General features: G+C 43.4%; 1 protein-coding gene across 3 annotated transcripts in view; it reads right to left on the reverse strand.

The window, feature by feature from the left end:
- Positions 1-2,852: 2,852 nt before the first annotated feature.
- Positions 2,853-26,211, reverse strand: part of LOC115099576 (BDNF/NT-3 growth factors receptor-like) — a 265,666-nt gene continuing 242,307 nt past the window's right edge. For all 3 annotated transcript variants that reach the window (XM_029617318.1, XM_029617325.1, XM_029617311.1), the window contains one exon: positions 2,853-4,283. In XM_029617318.1, coding sequence (XP_029473178.1) covers positions 4,246-4,283 — 38 coding nt within the window. In that variant the 3' untranslated portion in view covers positions 2,853-4,245. The remainder of the gene's footprint in view (positions 4,284-26,211) is intronic.

Below are 26,211 nucleotides of genomic sequence, written 5' to 3' on the forward strand. Positions count from 1 at the left end.
TGCCAAGTGTTGCCAGTCTCTGCTCTAGGGCTTGCGAGAGAGGAGCACTGGGTGGAGAGAGTGAGCATGCTATGGGGCACAGAACTGTCTAACTACATGGGCATTATAGGAATATGAGTGCTGAGAATATGCTTAGGAGGCTGAAGAGAGAACTGAGAGAGTGGGGTGGGATGAATACGAGGGAAGAAGTCGTATTGTAAGGAAGAGCAGTTGGGTGCAGATCATACTGGACAGAAAAGAGGTGGTGGAAGGAGTGGCAAGTTAAGTGTTAAGACCCAGCAGGAACCGAGGGAGGAGAACAGGAAAGGGCTGGAAGGGTGAGGAGGGGAGAGGGGAAGGGCATGGTAAGAGATGCATGGGAAAGCAGGAAGCCTGACAGCACTGATTAGAAACTAGGGATGTGAATCGTTTTAGGACGATTAAAATTATCGTCCGATAATTTTAATATCGTCTTAAACCGTTATGGAACACAATACAATACAGATTCTAACGATTTATCGTTATAAATCGTTAGAATCGTGAGCCGGCACACTAAAACCCCCTAAAACCCACCCCCGACCCTTTAAATTAAATCCCCCACCCTCCCGAACCCCCCCCAAATAACTTAAATAACCTGCGGGTCCAGCGGCGGTCCAGAACGGCAGCGGTCCGGAACGGGCTCCTGCTCTGAATCTTGTCGTCTTCAGCCGGCGCCATTTTCCAAAATGGCGCCGAAAATGGCGGCGGCCATAGACGAAAAAGATTCGACGGCAGGAGGTCCTTCCGGCCCCCCGCTGGACTTTTGGCAAGTCTCGTGGGGGTCAGGAGGCCCCCCACAAGCTGGCCAAAAGTTCCTGGAGGTCCAGCGGGGGTCAGGGAGCGATTTCCCGCCGCGAATCGTTTTCGTATGGAAAATGGCGCCGGCAGGAGATCGACTGCAGGAGGTCGTTCAGCGAGGGTTCCGGCGCCTCGCTGAACGACCTCCTGCAGTCGATCTCCTGCCGGCGCCATTTTCCGTACGAAAACGATTCGCGGCGGGAAATCGCTCCCTGACCCCCGCTGGACCTCCAGGAACTTTTGGCCAGCTTGTGGGGGGCCTCCTGACCCCCACGAGACTTGCCAAAAGTCCAGCGGGGGTCCGGAAGGACCTCCTGCCGTCCAATCTTTTTCGTCTATGGCCGCCGCCATTTTTCGGCGCCATTTTGGAAAATGGCGCCGGCTGAAGACGACAAGATTGAGGAGCAGGAGCCCGTTCCGGACCGCCGCTGGACCCGCAGGTTATTTAAGTTATTTGGGGGGGGGGGTTCGGGAGGGTGGGGGATTTAATTTAAAGGGTCGGGGGTGGGTTTTAGGGGGTTTTAGTGTGCCGGTTTTTCGATTTTTCGATTTTTCGATTTTTAATGATGTTCCGGCGAGGGATGGGGTTCGGGAGGGTGGGGGATTTAATTTAAAGGGTCGGGGGTGGGTTTTAGGGGGTTTTAATGTGCCGGTTTTTCGATTTTTCGATTTTTCGATTTTTAACGATTTTTAACGATTTTTCACGATATTTTACCCCCCCAAACGGCAACAATACGATTCCCTCCCCCTCCCAGCCGAAATCGATCGTTAAGACGATCGAGGACACGATTCACATCCCTATTAGAAACGCTGGGGCATGAGGAGGAGAATAATGAGGCTACAATACTGAGCACCAGTGCGCTGAGGCAAGAGCAAGGTTGCAGATGCTCCAGTACAGCCAAGAGGAGAATGATATGATCCAGGAACGTGAAGGACACAATTCTGCGTCTGGTTCCTGAATGGTTTATCCCTGAAATCCCTGCCTGCAAAGCAGCATGATCGGAAGGTGATGGCAGCAAAACGTTGCAGTTTAGGCAGGGTACCAAGGGCCAGCAGCTCAATAAATACTGATACCAGGACTGCCAGTGAACCATCTGAGAGAAGGCAACCAGGATACGGCAACATCAGAGCAAGACAAGAAGGTGGCAGCCTTTGACTGAATCTGCTGAGCAAAGTGAAGGAAAGGCTCTTTGCCATCACAGAATTAGAAGTCATCTTCAGCTTCTCTATGGAGCTGGATACCACTGCACAACAACATAACCAGGTGGCAAGTCAGTTGCTTACTATCCCAAAACAAGGTCCAGTGTCCAGGGGAGTTCCTTTCCCTAAATGGGCTGCTTAACCTTTCATGCTCATTGTGCTTCTGGAAAGTGGAGGTGGGTCCATTCCCCTGGAAGGGGACAAGTAGCAAGTTGGATCCATTTCCCAGAAGAACAAGAGAGTGGTAGATCCATTTTCCAAGAGGGGAACAGCCTTGGAAGGAGGTATAGTAAGTGTCGGCTGCACATGTGATACAGATTTGCTTCAGCAGGTACACTTATCTGCTTCTTCTTGCTTTAATGGCAGCAGCTATGGGGGCCGATGCAATACAGTGCGCTCAGCTGCACTCCGATGTGGGTTAAATAAGTGCTAATCCGCCCCCTAATGCAATAGGGCAATTAGCACCTTTTTAACCCGTGTCGGATGCGGAGTGAATGCAATAGCACTCACCGCATGCAAATACATGTGAATGAGACTATTACTCGTTCACTCCGCATGCAAAAAAAAAAAATGTGTGCGTCTCAGATGCACATTTTGCGCTCAGCTATTAATGCCTGCCTGGAGCACAGGTAAAAGTAGAAAAAAATGCTTTTCTGTACTTCTTTTCTTAAGGAAAAAAAAACAAAACCCTCGGCAGACTGCCGAGCTATGAAGAGAGATGCCGGTAAACTCGGTGTCGGTTTTCATAACCGGACATCTGCCAATAATGAAAATGGCTGCCGAGTTTACCGCGTCGGTTTTCATAACCGGCAGCCACGGCGGGGCTGCGTTAGCAAGGAGGCGCTAAGTTCGCGCAAGCGACCCTAGCGCCTCTTTGCTAGCACGACCCCCTAATTTGGTTATAGCATGGTGCCCCCCTTGCGGGCGCCATGCGCGCATTTGGAAAGCGGACGCTGACTTTTCAGAACCCGCTTTCCGCGGTTTTTATTGCATCGGCCCCATTTTCTGGAATACATGCAAAGTACCATACAGTGGCAGATGAATGCAAGGGAAGAAGGCCAAATACACCACCATGGAAAATGAGAGGAAGAGATTGAGTCTCATATGCCTGAAATAGCATCACAGAGGCTGGAGCCGATAGATAGCATTGAGCTAGAGCTGACAGCAGAGTTCCTGCCTTCAGATGCACCTCATAACAGGCCACAATGGCTGACTCCATTGATACAGGGGTAGGATTAAATGGCACTGGTCATTAAAGGCCAGACAATCACACCCTCCCTCCTTTACTGACTACTCAGTCATGTTGGGACAACAGTGCACATTGTCTATGCTATAGGAGCAGTTTATGTAGATCCATTGGATGGCTGTATTGCATGAGTCCATGAACATTATTTGCAAAATAAGTTGAATGACCAGTGTGATCAGCATCGCCGGTGCATTGACAGAATGACAACAGCCATCTCAAATCTCTGCCTTACCCTCCTGCAGGATTTTTCCACCCTGCAAGCAAAAAAGTGCCTTTTTTAGCATTTCCTCTGAGTCCACACCACCCACAGTTCACAGGACCCTGAGTATCACAGGGCCATGGTTTAAAGTAGGAAAGCCTGATACAGTATCTCATCTTTTTTTTTCCTTTCAGGCAATCACAAACAAGCAAATATCCATGAGCTGTAATCCATATTGTCTCTGTGAATCTTGGTTGCCAGTAATAGTGTATTCTATTTAGGAGTTAATATAAAAAGAAAAATATGGCACAGAATATTCCTATGTACATGAAAATGACACATACATCAATACTGCTTGAGAACTCAATGCCCTGGTTACATCAGATGAAAAATATACTGTTCGTGGACAGATACTTTAAAATTAAATGCATTATCTTCATGAATAATATCTCTAAAAATTGACCCCCATCAGTTGTGTGGTCTTGTTAAAAGGAGGGCGCAAAATAATCAAGTTTTTCCACTTATTCATTTTTTTAAAGCATAGAGTAACCAAAACAGAATTATTTTAACGACTTTTAAGAGTTTCAGTATTGCCTGGGTATTGCCCATTGTTGGTGTAACAAAATAAGTAATTATCTATACACATTCTATACATTGGCTACATAGGTATAAAATGGGGGATGTATAAGGTCAACAAACATTTCACCATACAATAACAATGTCCATGCCCTACTGTGCAGCATCACCAAGCAAGAACAACAGCCCCTCTCTCTCTCTCTCTCATCTAACCATCCAGTGGGATCTTATGAAACAAAACATAACCTAAAAGAAACAAAATAAAATATGAGTAATCATGCTTACAAACAAACAAAAAAATTGCAAATAAAATTAATGCATGGAGTCAGCTCAAAAGAAAATGGAAATTAGAGATAGGAAGCAGAGAAAAAAAGCAGATGTATAAACATGGAATGCAATTTAAAAGGCATGCTACATTAACTAATATAAAATAAAACAGTACCTGATTTATGGAAAAATAAATAATTTGCATTGTATTTTGAGAATATGAGATCCATTGTATGTGATGCTTGAAAAATGTATATGCTACAGTGCATGGAGGAATTTTTTTATCTAGTGCCCAGATGTAGCATAAATTATAATAGAATGGATTATATTATAAATGTGATCAACATGGGGCAGAAATTTTGGAGGCCAATCTTGAAAGGCATTTAGCAGGATAATTTTATATAGATAACAAGTAGGATAAAAAATGCTATTGCATATGGATACTACCCAATTTTAGAATTACCACATGCTATGTTAGCACAGAGAAAGAGAAACTGTTTGAAAGTGTTTATAGTAGTCAGCTATTTATATCACTATAGGAGGACCAGCTAATAACTCGAGGTGAGGTTTTGGTGGGGGTGGAGGGTTTAGGGGCCAGTTTTACATGTAGAATGAGACGTACGAACAGCACAGTACACCTCAGTGAAGATTTGACAACATTTGGAGTGAGGAAAGTCTCACAAAGATGAGATTTCTACAATGTTCTCTCGCCCTAGCTTGATGGACTCTCTACCAAGGTACTATCACGCTAGGGTAAGAGATCATTGAAGTAATCTCATCTTAGTCTGCCGTTCCTCACGCCAAATGATGTCAAATCTTCACTGAGATTTACTGTGCTGTTCGTACGTCTCATTCTGCATGCAAAACTGGCCCCAAAACCCTACACCACCACCAAAACCTCACCCCAAGTTACTTGCTGGGCCTCCTATAGTGATATAAATAGTTGACTACTAGAGGGTGGCCCACAGAAAAGTAGCCTGCCTCCAATGCACTGGTATTGGAGGCAGGCTACTTTTCCATGGGCCACCCTGTATAATGGCCTTATAAAAAGATTCTCTCTCTCTCTCCTTCCCTCCTTTGCAAATCAGAGGGTGCATGATAAACTACCTATACACAGCATGTGGTAATTCTAAAATTAGCATAGCCACACCCCTTTTGCTTATTGCAGGCATTATCCATGCGAAAGTGATAGCATTTTGATGAATCTAGGCCTAAGTTAGCCGGATAAGTTTAGACCTGCCTCAGAGCAAGTCTAAAGTTATCCGGCCTTGCATGGCTGGATAAACTGACACTTAACCAAATATTTTCTAGAGATATCCAGTTAAGTGGTACTCCCGCAATTTAAAAAAAACCAAACAAACAACTTAACTGCGAGCCTTCAGGCTCAATTTCCACTCTCCCACCACCATAAATTTTTTAAATTCCTGCTGGCTGAGCACCTTGAAATCCTGCCAAAGGGGAACTAGAACTAATATTGCCACTAGCTTTCCCACCATCCCCCTCCCTTCCCAGTAAATTGTAAAAAAAAACAAAAAAAAAAAAGCAAAAAAGGTTCCTTATCCCCATCATCCCACACAATCCACCCCCATCCTCCTTCCCAAGGCTTCCTACCTACCCAGTACCCAAATTCTTGATTCTGTTTTGGTCTGAGATTGTAGTAAGCTGTAATCACAGGCACTTCCAGTGTCGCTCTGCTCAGCCGCTCTGGAAGCAGAAGTTGTCAGTGCAGCTGCTGTTCAGCCTAAGCCGCTGGAGAGTTACCCGGACAGCTTGTGCTACCAGCGCGGCTGCCCAGAGCAATGCTGGAAGCACCCAGGATCGCATCGTACTGTAATCTCAGGCCTTCAGATGGGGACACAATTCAGGTACTGGGTAGGTGGGAGGACTTGGGGGGCAGGAGGGGAGTGGGTCACATGGGGTGATGGGAGATGAAGAAATTTTTTTTTTTTTTTTTTACTATTTACTGGGAGGGAGAAGGGTCAGGGGGAGGGCAGTGGCAATATTCTCTTTGGTTCACCTTTGGAGGGGTTTTGGTGAGCTCAGCCAGCAGGGGTTTTAAAGATTTATGGTTGGCAGAGGGTGACTTGGGCTGGGAGGCCCTCAGTTAAGTTTATTTTTTAAACCATAGGTCTGCCACTTTACTGGATATCTTTTGAAGATTTCCATTAAGTGGTAGGTTATCACCCCTGCCACACAATCCCGGATAACTTAAGACCTAACCGGACATATTCAAAAGCTGTCCAGTTAGAGTTAGAACTATCCAGCTCCATTTAGCCAAATAACTTTAATTAGGGATATTCAATAGGACAATTATCCCACTGAACATACAGGACAAGTTATGTGGCTAACTGTAGCAGGATTACTTGTCTACTTGATGGCTCACTGAATATTGGGCCATTTGTTTCTGACTGGCTACCGTTTTCATCAATAACTGCCGAAGACAGGGGAAACCAACTGTGGTCTTTTGAGTTTAAAACACGGCAAGATTACAACTTAACCTGCTCAGCATATGCAACTTAACTCCCCTCAGAACTATTAGAAGCAAATTTGTCTCATATATATTTTGTCTACCATGAAACCTGTAATTATTTAGCAGTACTCAAAGACCATGGTTGCTTAGCCCAGTCTATAGGATGGGCACTAGTACATATATAAACCAAAGGGGTAAGGAATTCAGTCAATCCTCAATGTACGCCATAAATGTAATTTAGTGACTATTCACAAGTAACACTGTGTTGGTCTGTTAAACAAAAGGGGTATCCATAGCAACCTTTTATTTCAGAAGCAATATAATTGTTCAAGAATACCTAAACCTACTAAGCTCACTGTTATTCTTATTTTCAAATCTGTACTTTAAACAAGCAATATTACCCTGCAGAACAGGCAATGGCCTGGAACTTGTCCGCAGCTTCTGATACTACTGCATAAATGCAACCAAATAAAGGCTATGCAGGACTCAAAATAGACATTTATAGCTGTTGCAGCTCAGATGTTCTATAAAGAAATGATGCAAGAATGATAGGGGAAAAAACATGGAGATTAAAAATGCTAAAATAAATATTATTTGGTACAGAAACCGTTTAAATCCATAGGAACACTGAGTAACAGAGCAAAAACTGTGACCCGAGAGCATGGGAAGAATTGCCACCTCACGTCAGTGCAACCTCCAAGACTCTAGTCTTTCGGATAGAAGGGAATGGATTAAAAATAATCTGAACACATTTTGTGCAGGATTTTTTTTTTTTTTGGCTGCTGTTGCTATGTAGGACTACTGAAGGAATCAGAACCTGACATCAAAATATGGAAAAATGTGGAATTCAATCTAAATATTGAATTCTACAGTTTTTCCATTTTTTTAAATTTATACTGGCCTTTCTAATGACAAAAGCAGAGTCACTGACACCTCTTTCATTTGCAGTTGCTCTTTCCTGTGTCCCTTTTCTAATGGCTGAAATTACTGCAAATGTTTTGGTTGGACATGTTTTGCAAAACAAATATTGTAGGAAACTGTCCAGTAAGATGACTCTTTTGATGCCTCATCTACAAGTCTACATATTTTTATTGTTAAAGTTGCATCACAAGGACTCCACATGAATTATGAAAACGATCACTGCAAGGGTATTTGGAGAAAAAGTCTATAACACATTAGCCGGGTAAACCACAGAAGGTTATTGCCATCTCTGGGAGTGAGTAACAGGCATTAGATCTAACTTATGGGATCTGCCAGGTACTTGTGACCTGGATTGGCCACCACTGTCAGAGTCAAGATGTTGGGCTCAATGAATCTTGGTCTGACCCAGCTTGGCAATTCTTATGTTCTTATGTACACATCACATCATCTTTCATGGACTTTCAACAACTTTCTAAACTTACACAGAAATGACTCATTCTTTAACTCTTCAGAGAGTGTGTTCCAAAGACATGGTCCAGCCACACAAAATAATCTGTCTCTGGACTCAGTCAAAAGAATATCTCAAACTGACAGTATTTCCAATAAGTTCTCTAAAATACGACCTTAAATATGTACCAGTTGATAGATTTTTACAGCAGAATAATGCAATTTGAGGCTAACCCATGAATTGCTTTAAAAAACAGGAAAATAATTTTACATTTTATTCTTGAACAAATGGGAAGCCAATGTAACCTCTTCAATACCCCAAACAATATGATCCCGAATCCCGAAATAATCCATGCTACAGCATTCTGTACAACCTGTAAAGCTCTTAATGTTGAATAAGGAAGTCCCACAAATAAAGAGTTACAATAGTCAAAAGATGAAGCTACCAAAGCATGTATTACTGTCTGAAAGTCACTCTCCGATAGAAAAGGCTTCAGATGTTGCAGCATTCGGAGTTTATTAAAAATAAAACCCTCTTTTCAACGTTGTTAACCTGAGCACACATAAACAGAAAAGAATCCAGCACAAATCACAAATCATGAACCTGATTTAGGATTGGAATCTTAGTAGTTCCAACAGAATCTCAGCAGGCATGGCAGTCAATATTGCTTTTCCATTTGCATTTCATTGTGACACTGAGAGCAAGGAAATAAGCCCTGATCTCTCTCTGTCTTGCTCATGATCTGCCTCTACATCTTCAAGGGAAAGGTCTGTTCTGGCCCAAGCTTGCACTTTTTTTCTTGTTCAAATATTTAATGAAGTGAATGATTATTCCAAACTAACAAAGAATGAGGAAACATTAAGTAATGATTAATTTGTTTTAGCACCTTTCTCCCACATCTGCATTTACTGTACTTGTTTCCCACTTTGAGGCACTCCAGCCAAACTGCTAATCTTTACACACTTCTATAGTATTCTTTCACATTTTAAGAGGGTGTACACAGCATTCCTTCTCTCTGAAACAATCAATGTGGCTTACAATGATAAGCCAACAAAAACAGAAAAAAAAACAACTTTAGCTAATAAAATTGAATAAAACCGGCATTCCAGTCCAACTGTTTATTCTACAAGTTGAGAACTGCAGCATTCTGTGCATGTTGTCTTTTTAATAAATTCAAGGATGTAAGCAGTTTGAGCAGAGAAATTAAAAAATATTCCCTTTCTTCCCCCTCCCTTCCCCTATCTAACCCGCCCCCCAGCCCTATCTAAATCCCCCCTACCTTTATTTTGTTATTTACGTCTACGTAACTTGCGTGCGCCGGCCAGCTGCCGGCTTGCGATCCCCCGGCACAGCCGCTGTGCTGGAGGCATCGGTCCCGCCCCCGCCCCGCCCCTTTCACAAAGTCCCGGGACATACGCACGTCCCGGGACTTGTGCGCGTTGCCGGGCCTATGCAAAATAGGCTCGGCGCGCGCAGGAGCAGGTTCACACGTAAATCCTGAGGATTTATGCGCTTAACCCTTTCAAAATCCGCCCCAAGTCTGAAATCAAGGATTATATACTTGCAGTATTACTTCACAAGCTTTATGGAATTGTACAGCCAGTGCACTGGGATTTCATTATTAGCAAAAGAAGTCAATGAGCTGCCAAATCACTACTAATAAGTCGGTAATGTCTTGCCTGATGGCTATAGCCAAGTGCAATCAGGTATTATGTTTACCTTTGATGCTCTTTTTCTCAAGGAGAGTCATTTTCAAACAAACAACCTGCCTAGGAGAGTCAGCAGAAATGCTCCTAATTTATACCAGCTTTCAAAGCAGACCTAGGCACGCAAGTCTGCTTTGAAAATTATTCCACCAAAACTATCCCTGCAAAAGTTACACCAATACACCCTGCTGTGTGGCACGCACACATTTTTCCTGAAATCTTAAAACTCATCCCGCTGGGTTTTATAAGGCCTGCACATAAGTCCGAACTCTGCCTCCAGGAACACCTCTGCTTCGTGGAGTTAGCCTTGTGTGTGAACATGACATACATACGTAAAATACCCACATAGTGGGCAGGTTATTTTATAAGTCACGTCTGCATGTAAAACACTGCTATGCTCACAAAAGTCCCTTTCAAAATGATTCCCTCAATGTACAAGGAGCTCTCAATGAAACAGAACGGTGGCTCAGTATAGAAAGGCAGAAAATAAAAATCGATTACAGAACAAGTATTGACATTTCGACAAGGATTCTGAATAACAGATCATCTTTCGTTGCTTGCGTATACAAACAGGGAGGGAATCACTACAGCTATGAAGGGAAGCGAAAGAAGGTCGTAAGGAATATTTATTATAAAAACAGAAAGCCTTTGCATATTTTTTCCATTTTAGAATTTCCAGTTTTAGGCAAAAACTGCACTGAAATCATAACTGAATCCCAGCTATTTGGTTTTCAGGTGGAATATTCTGGTCGACACTTTCTTCCTTCTCCTTTGAGCTTCCTGCTCAATTAAATCCAGCTTCTACTGGGGCTCTGATGCCATGAACCTTGCTCTGCAACCACCAGGGTCTTTCCTACCATTTTTACCCCATCTAAACCAGCCACTGTTCTCTCCAGAAATTGGATGCCAACAAGCTGCAGCTCTCTCCAGGAACAGGCACGAGTGCTCCCTACGTTTGACTACAAGGCAATGCTGGGACTGCCTCAGAAATCAGGTCTGACAAAAATCTGGCAGAACTCCTCCTTAGCATGTGATTATCCTGTGCCTCAATCTCTCGCTCATGTTTGCAGATCAATTACACTTAGCTAGGGGATCCACTTTGATTCAGAAGAATACATCTTGTCTGGCTTGCATCCGAATCCCCACTGCCCTAGATTTCCAAACATGCTTGTGCACCCAATGATAAGTTACAGTGGTAGAGAATACCATGGATTATTTACAAACTTTGATCTTCCAATCCCTGAACTGCCTTAGTTTTGTTGTATTATTTGTGATGTTGATTTTTATGACTTTTATTTTGTAAACTGCTTAGAATCAGGATAATGTGGTAGAAAAATTGTTTTCAATAAACTAAGTCACAGTCAAAACAAGTTCATGAAAAGGTAGATTTTACCTTACTATAATAAGGCTGGATGGGTATGATTCACAGATGACTAGCCCATCCCTGTGGTGTACTGATCTTTTTTTTTTTTTTTTTAATAATGAACAAAACACTGCTCGTTTCAATGCCATTTCATTTTGCCTACTAGTAGGTTATAAGGCACATACTGTTTTAACAAACTTTAAAATGGTTAATTAAGAACTAATTATACTCTGTTATGTATCCATAAATGGTGCTGCATTACTAAAGGCTGCTTGCCCACTGGGCTTTGAATTACTTGCTGAAGGGAAGCCTGCACCAGGCAGCTTATCGGTGTGCATAAAGCTTACTCTGTGACAGAGATCCAGAAAAAGCAGGAGCTATTAAGAATGTGCTGTTTAAGTAGTATCCATTCAATCTGTTCAACCCTATGGGGAGGAGGAATAGCCTAGTAGTTAGCACAGTGGGCTACAAACCAAAAAACCAGTGTTTGAGTCCCACTCTCACTCCTTGTGACCTCCAGCAAGTCACTTTACCCTCCATTGCCTCAGGTACAAACTTACTGGCTAATACAGTATAGTGTACTTTCCCTTACCCCTTATTCAGTAAGGAGAAGAAAACATGTGTCCAACACATGGCACCTAATAGCACCCTCAACATGCAAATGTATGTTGATGGCCCTATTGGGTATGCATGCCTGATTCAGTAAGTAAAATATACAGCCAAGCCTCACATTTTACTTTCAGAAATTAGCGCCGACCTTTGGGTCAGCGCTAATTTCTTCCGGCACCGGGAAAGTGCACAGAAAAGCAGTAAAAACTGCTTTTCTGTGCACCCTCTGACTTAATATCATAGCGATATTAAGTCGGAGGTCCCGAAGAGTAAAAAAAGTAAAAAAAAAAAAATGTTGAATTCGGCCCGCGGCTGTCAGGCCGAAAACCGGACGCTCAATTTTGCTGGCGTCCGGTTTCCGAGCCCGTGGCTGTCAGCGGGCTTGAGAACCGACGCCGGCAAAATTGAGCGTCGGCTGTCAAACCCACTGACAGCCGCCGCTCCTGCCCAAAAAGAGGCGCTAGGGACGCGCTAGTGTCCCTAGCGCCTCTTTTTACTGCCGGGCCTAATTTAAATACATTAACTTACTGTATCGCGCGCACAGGAGAGCGCGCGCCGGGAGAGCGGGCGCTTGCCCGCTCTCCCGTGTTTTTTACTGTATCGGCCCATTAAATTGTAAGCTCTCTAGGGATAGGGAAATACCTACAGTACCTGAATGTAAACTGATGTGATATCTCAGATTAAATGTCAGTATATAAAAATAAATAAATAGATTCACAAATTCAGAAAAAACAGGGATGTGGAGTAACATACTTTAATAAAAGTAGCCTATAAAAATAGAATGTAACATAATAGCATAGTAATGACGACAGAAAAAGACCAAGTAGTCTATCCAGTTTGCCCAGCAAATTTCTTATGGTAGTAACTGCCACTCCATGCAGGTTGCCCCCATGTGTCTGTTAAGGGTAGTAATACTTACACCAACTGTCAAACCCAAAACAAAACTACTGCTAGCAATATCATGGCCGATGGAAGCATTAGGCGAGGTAGGCAGTGACTTAGGGTGCCAGAAGTGGGTAGGTCAACAGAGTCGCCGGTAAGGGTGGCAGTTTTGAAAGGACAATTGAGATGAGAAGTGCTGCGGGTGAAGCATGGAGCTGGAGAGCATTTTCTTTGGGGTTGAGGAAACAGGGTTTAAGTCTTTAAGACGGACTGTCAACCTGTGGCCAAGGATGCCCCAGCAACCAGGTTATACTACCTGCAATAGGGGAGAGGAGCTTTTATTTTTTCCCACTGAACAATTGACAAAAAGAGAAAATACACTTATGGGTACATTTTAAAAAACAGCGCGCACGCGTACTTTTCTTCGTGCACCAGGCGCGAACAAAAGTATGCCGGATTTTATAAGATACGTGCGTAGCCGCACGTATCTTATAAAATCCGGGGTCGGCACGCGCAAGGGGGTGCACATTTGTGCAACTTGTGCGCGCTGAGCCCTGCGCGCGTTGCCCGTTCCCTCCGAAATCATAGCGGCCTCAGAGGGAACTTTCCTTCCACCCCCCCGCACCTTCCCCTCCCTTCCCCTACCTAACCCACCCCCCCGGCCCTATCTAAGCCCCCCCTACCTTTATCGCACAAGTTACGCCTGCTCGAAGCAGCCGTAACTCGCGCGCGCCGATGGCCCGCTGCCGCGCCATCACCCAACCCGGGGGCTGGTCCAGAGGCCTCGGTCACGCCCCCCCGGAACACTCCTGGGCTGGCACCACACCCCCCGAAACGCCCCCCGGAATGCCCCGAACGTCGTGCCGCCCCCCGACACACCCCCAACATGCCCCCCTAGCAAAGCCCCGGGACTTATGCACGTCCCGGGGCTTGCGCGCATCGCCGAGCTTATGCAAAATAGGTTCGGCGTGCGCAGGGTTTTTTTTAAGGGTTACGCACTTAACTTAAGCGCGTAACCCTTTTAAAATCCGGCCCTTAAGTTTTTTGTTGCTGTTGTTTGCTCCATGGGAGCCTGGCCCGTCTGAAAGCAAGGAGGGGGCTGCTTCCTAGCTGGAGTATTTTCAGGACATTTCAATTCCTGCTGCTGAAGCAAAGGACAACTGCACTTAGCTTTCTTCCCTGCAAAGTAGAACTGTCAGTGGAACTCTCATCTGCTTTTGGATATGAATGTGCTCTGCTCTAGGTGACAACCCCAGCACAACAGACATGACTTAATGAAGAAGAGCCAACATGATTTTAGCAAGGGAGGGACTTGTCTTACCAATCTTTTAGAAACATGTAGATAAAGGTGAGCTGGTTGAGATAATGTATTTGGATTTTCACAAGGCATTTGACAAAATCCCCCAAAATCCTCCTCAGGAAATTACAAAGTCCTGGGATAGGAGACAGTGTCCTATTGTGGACTGGCAACTGATTAATAGGCTGGAGACAGAGGGTAATACTAAATAGTTTTCCTGGAGTACCACAGGGATCAATACTGGGATCTGTGTTGTTTAACATTCATAAATGATCTGGGCAGCTGACACAAAATTATTCAAAGTTGTTAAAACAGCAGTGGATTGTAACGAACTGCAGAAGGGCCTTGTGTGATAGATGTCTGAGCAACTGAATGGCAGATGAAATTTAATGTGGAAAAGTGCAAAGTGATACACACAGGGAAAAATAATCCTAACTACAGGTACATGATGCTGGGTTCTGTATTGGGAGTCACCACCCAGGAAAAATATGTTGGGAGTCCTCGTGGACAATACATTGAAATCATCTGCTCAATGTGTGGCAATGGACAAAAAGCAAATAGAATGAAAACGAATGGAGAATAAAATGGGAAATATGATACTGGCTCTGTATCAAGGCATGCTGCGACCACATCTTGAATATTGGGGCGGATTTTCAGAGCCCTGCTCGCCTAAATCCGCCCAAAACCGGGCGGATTTAGGCGAGCAGGGCCCTGCGCGCCGGTGAGCCTATTTTACATAGGCCTACCAGCGCGCGCAGAGCCCCGGGACTCGCGTAAGTCCCGGGGTTCTCCGAGAGGGGTGTGTCGGGGGCGGGCCCGGTCGTCGCGGCGTTTAGGGGGCGTGTCGGCAGTGTTTTGGGGGCGGGTACTGGGGCGTGGCTACGGCCCAGGGCGGTACGGGGGCGTGGCCGCGCCCTCCGTACCCGCCCCCAGGTCGCGTCCCGGCGCGCAACAGGCTCGCTGGCGCGCGGGGATTTACTTCTCCCTCCGGGAGGCGTAAATCCCCGGAGAAAGGTAAGGGGGGGGGGGGTGTAGACAGGGCCGGGCGGGTGGGTTAGGTAGAGGAAGGGAGGGGAAGGGGAGGGGAGGGCGTTAGAGGATTCCCTCCAAGGCCGCTCCGATTTCGGAGCGGCCTTGGAGGGAACGGGGGTAGGCTGCGCGGCTCGGCGCGCGCCGGCTATACAGAATCCATAGCCTTGCGCGCGCCGATCCAGGATTTTAGTGGATACGCGCGGCTCCGTGCGTGTCTACTAAAATCCAGCGTACTTTTGCTGGCGCCTGATGCGCCAGCAAAAGTACGCCTATTCGCGTTTTTTTGAAAATCTACCCCACTGTGCGTAGTTCTGTTTGCCCCCTCTAAAGAAAGACACACTGTAATGGGACTAGAAAAGGTGCGAAGCGGGCAACAAAAATGATAAAGAGGATGAAATGACTCCTTTATGAAGAGAGGCTACGCAGGTTTGGGATCTTCGGCTTGGAAAAGAGACAACCGAGAGGGGACATGATAAAATTTATAAAATCATGAGTGGAGTGAAATGGGTAAATAAAGGATGGTTATTTACCCTTTCAAATAATATTAAAACAAGGGGGCACTCCATGAAACTAACAACCAGCAGATTCAAAACAGATCGTAGAAAGTGCTTTTCTATGCAGTGCCCTATCGAGCTGTGGAATCTGTTGCCAGAGGATGTGGTCAAGGTGATTAGCATAGCAGGGTTTAAGAGAGGTTTGGACAAGTTCTTGGAGGAAACGTCTATAACACATTAGCCAGGTAAACTACAGAAGGCTATTGCCATCCCTGGGAGTAACAGGCATTAGATCTAACTTATGGGATCTGCCAGGTACTTGTGACATGGATTGGCCACCACTGTCAGAGTCAGGATGCTGGGCTCAGTGAACTTTGGTCTGACCCAGCATGGCAATTTTTATGTTCTTATGTACACATCCCATCCTCCTTCATGACTGTTGGAAATCACAGGCACTCTACCATTCACCAGTTCTGGCATTCTTGTGGAACAACGTGCATACGTTTAGCTCTACTGAGGAAGGTTAATTATTAGGCAGGCAATTTATATGTCAAAATCCCTATTTCTCTGGATAAATGGCTTTGAAAATTGTCCTTTAAGTGCAAACTGCAGTGCTGTAGGTCGCCAATTTCTCTTTCATTCTGTTACAGCTGAAAAATTACCTTTGATTCTGACTCTCAGACTGAATGCCGAAGCCATGCTTTAAGATGAGAGAAAATGCCTGTGGTATGCTCCTGCTGCACAGAAAGAGATAGGGGTGTGCACCTGGGATCTGCCATCAAGACATTTGCTCAGATGTTTTTGAAAAAGGCTTAGAGCAGGCTTTATGCGCAATATTAGGCACTTACAAGTGCCGGTTTCCTCTCCTTTCTATTTTCAAGGCATTTTTGTACTAAAGTCAGTGATGTGTAGGGCTTTTGTCTTTTTTTTACAGATTTTTATTTTGCAATACTCAGCCAGTATCTTGACGGAGGGTCCTTGATGCCAGTAACACTGAAATCCTGTGATTCGCAGTAGCTGCAGTAGTAGAGCAATTTCAGAGAGGTTTCAGATAAATAATATGAGAGCCACTTCAGTTTTAGGGACGAGCATCTGTTTTACCCCAGTGGGTAAAATGTAACAAACGAGTCGATTTTCAGTCTAGTTTGCTGCATCCAGGGACATTTTTCATCTAGTTCTGGCGGGGCAGGAGTGACTAGGGATCCTGACCATTTCTTCATTAGAGACCCCATGGAAGGGATTAAGAGGACTGCCCATGGGTGGCAGCTGGGTACGGAGGGGAGCTGGGAACATGGTGTTTCGCTTTTGTTTTTAATTTAACATTTATTTTGATTCAGCAAAATTAATCATTAAACAAACTGAAACCTTAAAAAAAAAATCCCTAAAACAAAACATTAATTTTGTTCCTGCTCATCCCTATCTGATTTTCATCAAAATCCTTCCAAATCTGCTAGGCTCCTGTGGCCATAGATAAGATAACAGCAGGAAGTCAGCACTGCAGGCAGCACAACATGAAATTCCCAGACAAACAGAAGCACTAGTTATGTGCAGCCAAGTTTTTTTGTAATCCTAGGGTTTTTGCCAGCACTGCTCCCCTCAGTGGGATACTTTCCGAGGCTGGTATTCAAAAGGGTTTGTCTAGTTAACTTTTAAATTAGCAGGGCATAGCCCAAAATTTGAATTTCCTGCTCCTCTCATTGGTGAAACTTTACCCAGGTAAGTCATTAGTTAATTAATGGATGTTGTTCAAATGGCTGTATTTTAATATATGATGTTTCAGTTTTGCTGTATGCTGCTATGGAGGTTTTAAAATAACTTGGAATGGCATTTTTAAATAATTAGATTAAAATAAATTGCAGATCGGACAACCCCCATGTGGAATTCCAAAATACATTATCAGCTTCACCGCAATACACATGACCCCCATTAATCTCTTACCTAATAGGGGAAGTCTCTCTCCTAACATCACCAACATCTGAATATGAATGGAGGAAGCGCACTGAGCATGTCCACATCATAATCTCAGTCCAAAAGGCAAGAAGCAAAAACAAAAACAAAATTCAAACCTCTTGCAAACCACTTCTGTCACCATTTGGGTATGCGCAAAACCATTTATCTGTCCCTATTTCAGAGAATTTCAACCGGGTGAAAGGAAAATAAATAATCCTCCGGAAAGCACGCATTGTTTTAGCCTCTGGGGATAGAAGTACTAGGGGACAGTGAGGTAACTCTACATAAGTTATGTTTGCATGTTAACGGACATTTTGTTTCACTGTGGTGTTGCAGGAATATGAAGAAGCAATGTACTACCCACTGTTCTTCTGGCACAACAAGACACCCCACCCTAGAGTCATATATGATAGGCTATACTCAAGTTTCTTTGTCATGAGTTCTGAGATTCTATGTTTCTTTCTGATATTTTTCTAGTCCCTGTTTCTTGCCAGGGTCACACCCTTCATCTGTCAGCTTCCCCCACTTCTGTCTGTCTATGGAGATTAGAATGAAATATGTACTTCATATGATTTAAGAATGGTTTTCAATACCCATCTCTTACGTTAACTCTTTGCTTTTGCAGCTTCACTGTGACATGCTGCTCTTTCAGCTGGAAGAAAAGAAAGAGGAGTAACCAGGGCCATCTAAGGGGACCATCTTGGGTACCAGAGCACAGGGGAACCAATGTGTCTTGTCAAACGGTGGTGTGTGTGTGTGTGTGTGTGTGTGTCAGTGCTCCATACCACTACTGTAACAGCAGGGGGTGTGTAGTAGTAATAAGAAAGGGTATGAGATATATGTGTACACAGTAGGTTGTATGCGTGAAAATTAATTTTATACATTATTTATTTATTTATTTATTTATTTATTTATTTATGGTTTTTATATACCGACTTTCAATGAGATATCACATCGGTTTACAATAAGGTACAGAAGGTATTTCACTATCCCCTAAAGGGCTTACAATCTAAGTTTTTGTACCTGAGGCTGAGTGATTACAAAATAATAAAACTATCATAATCAAAAATTCTTAATAATTGAGCAAAAGGTATAACAAGAAGCATATTAAACCAAACAATAAGAGAGTAGGAAGATAATAACTAGAAGATGCACTAGTGAATGCATGTAATACAAGCATATAATAGTTAACAGCGAGAGACTTATGTTTGTAGAGTTTTTTAACTAGCTCAAGCACTGGGGGTTACACGAAGGGGTGCACAAAGGGGAGTACTCCTTTGTTGCACCCCTTCGGAGTGCGACGCACGGTGCGCGACACCCGATGGCATCGCGCCATTTAACTGACCCGAGTTGAGTCTGATGACGTCAGGGGGCGGGGCTTCTCATCAGGTCTCTCATCAGTGTTTCTTCTATTGCTGAAGGCATTTTTACTCATTTCTTTTTATTTCTGAAGATGTTGCAGGGAGCCTCTTTGATGGTGGGTAATGTAATACAGTGCTATGAGTAGTCAGTGTGGGTGTGGCCTGCTTGCTATATTACCATGGTAGAGTGCTAGCAATGTGTGTGTCTTTAGGTGTTTATTCATGCAGACCCATGGCTCCATATTCTCATAGATATGTTGAAGTAGCTGTGAGATGTATTTATGTCAAATAATTTACATGGCTATATAAAATTGTGGAATGCAAGTATGAATGAATCAGGTTTTAGGAATAAGTGTGTGTAAGCAGTGTGGATCGGTCATGGAAAAATCATTAGAACACTTGGGCACTGGCTAAAATGTTATTTTTCCCTGTCACCTTTATTTTTTTGCTCATATTTTTGTTTGCTTGGTGATTTTGGAGATTTGCCTTTTTACTTATGGTTCTTTGTCTATTTTTCAAACGTTTTCTTGATTTTTTTTTGTTTTTATTTATGGGATTTTAATTTTAGGAAAAATCTGTTTATTAAGCAGAAGGTTTACAAAGTTTAACATTACATTATTACCAAATACAACTCTTCAATTAGAAGCATTTCCGGCATAAATACATAATGAGAGCTACAACAACTGAACACTAATGACTGAAAAACATCTCAGGCCACCTCCAGCCCATCCCCCTGCCCCCCCCCCCCCTTTTTCCCATTCCTCCCACCCTACCTACCCTACAGATGGCCTTTAAATACTGAATGCATTCACAATCATACTGAGGATTCTGGTAGAAAGCGATTTATTGAGGGTGTGTGGGCAGGCCAACATAGTTTTACAAAGGTGAACTCTCTGATCCATTATGGAAAAAGTCAGTAAAACTGGCTCTTTAAAGGTGACTCTGGCACAGAAAACCTTTGATTCAAAAGTAAGAAAGAGGCCATTGAAAAGCTTTTCCTGGAGCTATGAGTAAGATTTAAAGAGAAAGTTTGTTGCAGTTAAGTTTACTATTTTTCCACAAGTGTGGAAAGTTTTAGAACATGTTAAAATTGCTTGCATAGGATATAGGAAGGCTAATACCTGCAGCCCTTTGTAGGTTTAATGTCTGAGGGTACAAAGTGCCCATGGACCTTAGCCTGAATTCTGACTTACGCGTCCAAGTCTGCTTTGAAATGTCCCGTGTGTCGTGTCAGTACTCGCGTGCTTGCACATATGCTCAGGAAGTCACCCCAGCTCCGGAGCAGGTGAAACTTTCTGAGTCTTGAACATTTACAAGCTTCCTTTATGGAAACTGAAAGGATGCTCGTAAATGTTTTCCCTGCCCCCCATCTCTGCCTCTGGAGCACTTACCGCACTTGTGGGGTAAAAATCCACATGTGATTGAGTTAAGCACATATTTCTTTCAGGCACACCTCCCTGGATGATTTTCAAAAGCTGAATGTACATCCATAAAATGGGAGTTTTCCACGCAAGTCACTATAAAAATGACCCCCTTTATGAGCTGCACAACTGTGCCACTGCTCTGGCTCAGAATGAAATCAGCCCTGTGCAGGGGTAAAGATATCTGTGTTTCTGGGCTGTCAGCAGGAGTGTGACTATCTGTGGGTGGGGTGGAGGGTATAGGCAGCTCCTTCTCTGGCACCCTCTGAAGACCTTTTGTCCTGATGAATAATATCTGTTGTTGAAAAATATCTCTCAAAATTCAGTTTTGTACAGGTTCTACAATATTTGCCTTCCAGAGGTAAAAAAGGATTTGGAGGAATCAAGCACTGTAATCCATAGCTGTCAGAAAGAGGATGGCACCTTACTTTACCACACAAATTGTATTGACCTCAGCTATTGCTGAAGAAGTTCTAATGTCAGGTTTCCAAATTCCTAATTCTTCAATAGAAGCCCAGTAGTTGGGATATCAGTCACTATCCAGGAAGTATTTCCTTAAAGCTTCCTGCAAGTCCTTGGAAATACAACGCTCTTAGAAGGCAAGACTCTTAGAGGGCAATCTACAATTACCTTCCTCTGCCAGCAGGGAGTTCTTGAATAGTGGATATATGAGTCACACACACACACACACACACACACACACACAAAATATCTTTGGATGAGATTTTTGTATGGTGTACCACCATTTGTCCTGAATGATGTTGTATTTCTGTACATTAAGTTAGAGGGTAAAGAAAATGACTTAGGGTGATGACCATCATACTACACTGCAGCAACCCAGCCACAAAATATAACAACAAGTGCAGTTAGGCCTGTGTCATTATGGTACTGTGAAAATCCAGAAGATGGCATACAGGTAATGTGATGGTTTCCATGGTTACAGAGCTTCTTGGATGATCCTTTTGCTGCAGGTCATAAGAAACAGACAAAACAGTCTTGATTTTTCATATTGAGAAACTCCTACAATGCTTTTAAACAGGAGTTGTATAATTAGAACTGACTCAGCTGATATCTGAAGCCAGACTGTTTGCTCTTTTTTTTTTTAATATTTAATCCTAACAGTTTGTCCAGAATCCAAATGGATTTCCTGCCCCCAAATGTGGCTGGATGAGAGAGCGTTAAACCCCCCATATTGTTCAAAATGGGTGCACCACAGATAGATTTTTTTTTTTTCATTTTGCTTGATTTTTTATCTCTTTTTGTTTTAGTTGTTTGTTTCATTTATTTAAAGCAAACATATGAAACAACAAAATGTAAAAAATGAAGACATAAGAAAAACAAAACAAACATTTGCTGGGCCCCTAATCAGAGAGGATCAAAACAACTCTCCCAGGCTTCCCCTCCTATCCCCTGGCCTTCCCGCTTACTGCATTTTTCTTTCTTTGCAGGCAGGAGTGATGTCAAAGTTTCTTGAATGCGCTTCTCACTTCCTTCCAAATGTTTAAATAGGAGTTTGTAGTATAGAGGAATATGCAAACTTCAGAACATTGTTTAAGCATATCTAACAGAGTTACAAGTTCAGACCTTGGCAAACTACTAAAGTGAAGTTTCCTTAAGTTAGCGGCATTTTCAAAAGTATCAAGTATATTTTTCAATAGAGCATTAGCCTAAACTAAAGTTACGTAGCTACATCCGTCTGCCGAAGGGTAGAGATCTTCATCTCCATTACCTTTAGGCAACTGAGGTTTGCCTCTCTGTGCATCAGAAATGCCTCTTGGCTCATCAGCTGCTCTAGTACATGGCTGTGGGGCAGAAGCGGCATTTGCAGATAAGGAGATATTATTTGGACACTCGATGGCAAAGAGGGGCATGTGCTCTAAGGAGTTCAGTGAGGGCTTGGTTCTGGGAAACTGTTTCCACCACTGGATCTCTCAACTGCTAACATAAATGAGTTAAAAAAAACCCATGTTTGGTTTTCCATATCACCAGTGATTTTTGTAGTTAATTGGCAGCATTGTTGTTGAATTAAGGCACTCATTGATCAACACCTATGTGTGTTCACGCTGACTTTCTACCCCAAATAACTACTAGAGGAAGGACACATAATTCTGAGTCCTGGATGAACACACAAAGGGCTTGGTTACTATGGTAACCAAAATATTAAGGGGTAGATTTTAAAAGCCCTACGTGCATAAATCCATAGGATTTAAGCGCGTAGGTGAGGTTACATGCGCCGGGCCTATTTTACAAAGGCCCGGTGACGTGTGTAAAGTCCCGGGATGCGTCTAAGTCCCGGGGCTTTGGGAAAGGGGCGAGGAGGGGGCAGGGTGGAGTGGGCCAGGGGGGCAGGGCCAGAGGCCTCCGGCACAGCGGCCATTTGCCGCTATGTTGGAGGATCACGTGCCGACCGGGTGCCGGCGCGAGCAACCTGCGCCTGCCCCTAGGCAGGCACAGCAGGTAAAATCATTTTTTGGGGAGGATTAGAACAGAGATAGGGGGCGGGTTGGTTGGGGGAAGGGGAGAGGAGGTTAGGTTAGGTGAGGGGGTTGGGATGTTCCCTCCCAGGCCACTCCGAAATCAGAGCACATGGATGCCCGCGCACAATTTTATAAAATCTACCCCTGTATTATCCTGGTTCATACACCAAAGTTATGCAAATATGCCTGATAATTATTCATTGTGGATATTCTCTAAAGCTGTCCTGTTTGGAATGCAGAGTTGTATATCTCTGATTTAAGTGGTCAGTAAAAACTGCCACACATTACTGGACTGGATCTTTGCTGCTGTATTAGACTCTACGCATACAGGTAGAATTCCTATTTTCTATGTAGCATGGAATCCACTGTATTGGGATTACTAAGGGACAATTAATATCAGATGACATTAATATTTTTCAATTTTTGGTTGCATTTCACTGAAGAACTGGATCAGTGTTTTGCACTGGAAGTAACAGTAATATGACCCTTCATTAGTTAAAATAGCATTGTGTTGTGATGTATTTTTGTTTGCTTGTTTGTAAAGGAAGAGGTGGAGAAACACACTGATAAAAATACCTGTATCTCAAATTGTGATGACAACAAATATTTGGTTTCCAACAGCAACAGTTTATTCACTCACAAGTACTGGCTGTGCTACAATATCTTCTGCTCATATGCCTGGTATATGTATAGACCCACCCAACAGCCAAATTCATCCTCACAATGACAGATGTGGATCTGAAAAGAATAATTTGAAATGATGCCAACATGCTACTGAATAATTGTCATGTGTTGAGACGTTACACATCATTACACTTTATCATCAAGTTGCCATTTTGTTTTTGTTTGATTTTTTTTTTTTTATAAATTTGCTGAAGGATTTCTCTTCTGATGTGATGCTGAATAGAAATCCATTGCTTGTAGGGAAGTCAAGAACAAATCGCACATCCAGGCCCAGATTTCCCACTAAGCAGTGTAGGCGGCTATCCTGGGGGGGGGGGGGGGGGGGGGGTGCTACGCCGAAATGGGTGCATCCTCCTCTGCCTTGGCAGCACTTTCTAAATGGCTGTATCCCTTAAAGAGACGGGGACTTGGGAGCCAGCAGCATTAAAACTGTACAAAAGAATCGCTGTCGGAACAACCTTGGGCCTTAAAGGGGGTGAGTGCAACAGGGAAGTGTTGCAAGGATGGAAGAGGCACCTCTTTCAATTTGATATATCTTTAGAAGGAGACTACTATGTCTCCCCTTCTCTCCCACCCTCCTCATCCTTTGAGTAGAACATTCCTTCCTCCAACGCCTCATCCCCAGGCGCCTAGGGACACCTAACAGGTAAATCTCTCCTGGCACACGTTGTTTCCTACCTTCAAACATAAGTTTTCATCTTAGCTGAAAGCACTTGCAGCTGACCGGTGTCAAACTTAAATATTCAAGGGCCATCAACAGGCTGGGATTTATTTTTTTAGATGACCAAAATATGTAAATTAGCCATAATCAGAGTAACCACATGCAAATAAATTGCAGATGTCCTGAGAACCAGGCCTCTTGGTAGCTTTGGGGGGTCAAGAGTTTGACACGCCCTGTACCGGAGCTAAACAATTGCTATATTTTATTTTACATAGAAACATAATAACATAGTTGATGATGCAGATAAAGATCACTTGACCCATCCAGCCTGCTCACTTATAAAAGTCCACACTGGCCAAGAATGTACCCCACAGCCAATGAGAAAAGCTTGGCTGCTTGTAGGATATTGCTCCTTATCTATTTTTGTGTCTTTTTCATTGTATCTCTGTCATCCTGAGCAGATGAACATACAAGCTCTTATACCTATTCCACACCCAGCCCTCACCGTCCCTCTGCCCCCATCGCAAATCACCAACTTTAACATAACCTAAGTAGCTGCCAAAAGTAATGAGGTTTTTATCCAAAAGCTATTGTAGCTATTGCCTTAACATCTGGCCACCTGGATCCCCCATGGCTTTGCTGGAAGGTGCTCTGCCACACCAGCCTGCTGACAGCGATATAGATGGTTTCTAGGGAGTTGTAACTTGCTGGTTCCAATTTGGCTACCTCCTTGGCCTGCGGTGTCTTCAGTTCATGCTTCCTTTCTTTGCCACTTGTTTTCTGCTTATCACCTGATTGAACAGCACCCAGCCACAATCAACTTGACAGCCTCAACTCAGTTGGTTTCTCAGGAGTTGTAGCCTGCTGGTTTGAATTTGACAATGTCATGGCCTACAGTAAGAGGCCTGATTCCTTACAGATTTAATCAAAGTTTCTTCAGACTACAGGTTTTGAAACGACTGAGACCACTCTTATTTTTCCAAGACTTCAGGACAGTCCTCCAGGCTCTTCTGTTCACCAAAATAGATTACTGCAGTGCCCTCTTTCTAGACCTCCCTAAATCTACCACCAAACCACTGCAGATGTTACAAAATGCGGCAGCGAGACTGCTGACCAACACCAGCCGCGGTGAACACATCTCCCCCGTCCTCAGAAACCTACATTGGTTACCAGTAAATTTCAGAATCCTGTACAAATCTATTACCCTAATACACAAAACCATCCATCAGCAACTCCAACTCGACCTGGATATCCCTTTCAAACTCCACTCCTCTAACAGACCAACGAGAGATATCCACAAAGGCACTCTGAAATTTCCCCCTACTAAAGCCACTCGCCTCTCTACGACCAAAGACAGAGCTTTTTCAATTGCAGGCCCAGCTATCTGGAACAATATCCCAGCAAATCTCAGATTGGAACCCTGCCTCTTAACCTTCAGAAAAAGACTAAAGACGTGGCTCTTTCACCAAGCCTTCCCAGATCCACCGGATAATCACTAGTTTGAGCCTCACTTCTTACAAGGACTTTGACACACTTCCTCCTGAACAATGGACACTGGCATTTCCTGGTTAAAGCATATGCTCTAACCCGTTAAATTATTCGTATCATGTTATATTTATTCTACCTGCCTCTATCTTCCTTCCAGCTTGTCTTTAAGCCTCCAAGTTTTCCATACCTTGTTGATTGTAACTTTGACTTATTCCTTTTCCTTTGTTATCTATTATTTACCAGAATTGTTACCTCAGTTTTACCCTTTGTTAAAATGTAAACCGATCCGATATGGTTATCTACTATGAAGGTCGGTATAAAAAACTGCTAAATAAATAAATAAATAAATAAATAAATAAATAAATTAAAGTGTTTCCTTCTTGAATTAACTCCACCTGGCCAAGTTTTTTCAATCATGGCTTCATTGCTTTAACTCAATCTCTTATTTGTTTTTGTCTTGTCTTGTCTGTCAGTATTGACTAGATTATAAGCTCCAAGAAACAGAGATTGTCTCTTACATATCTCTGTACAGCATTGTGTACATCTGGAATGCACTAGAACAATTCACCTGTACCAGGGAGAGAAACGTTTCAGGTGCAGTTCCAAAATTGTGGCACTCAATGTTTCTCAACATTAAACTAGC

The sequence above is a fragment of the Rhinatrema bivittatum genome, chromosome 1 (genome assembly GCF_901001135.1).
Source record: "Rhinatrema bivittatum chromosome 1, aRhiBiv1.1, whole genome shotgun sequence".
NCBI lineage: Eukaryota > Metazoa > Chordata > Amphibia > Gymnophiona > Rhinatrematidae > Rhinatrema > Rhinatrema bivittatum.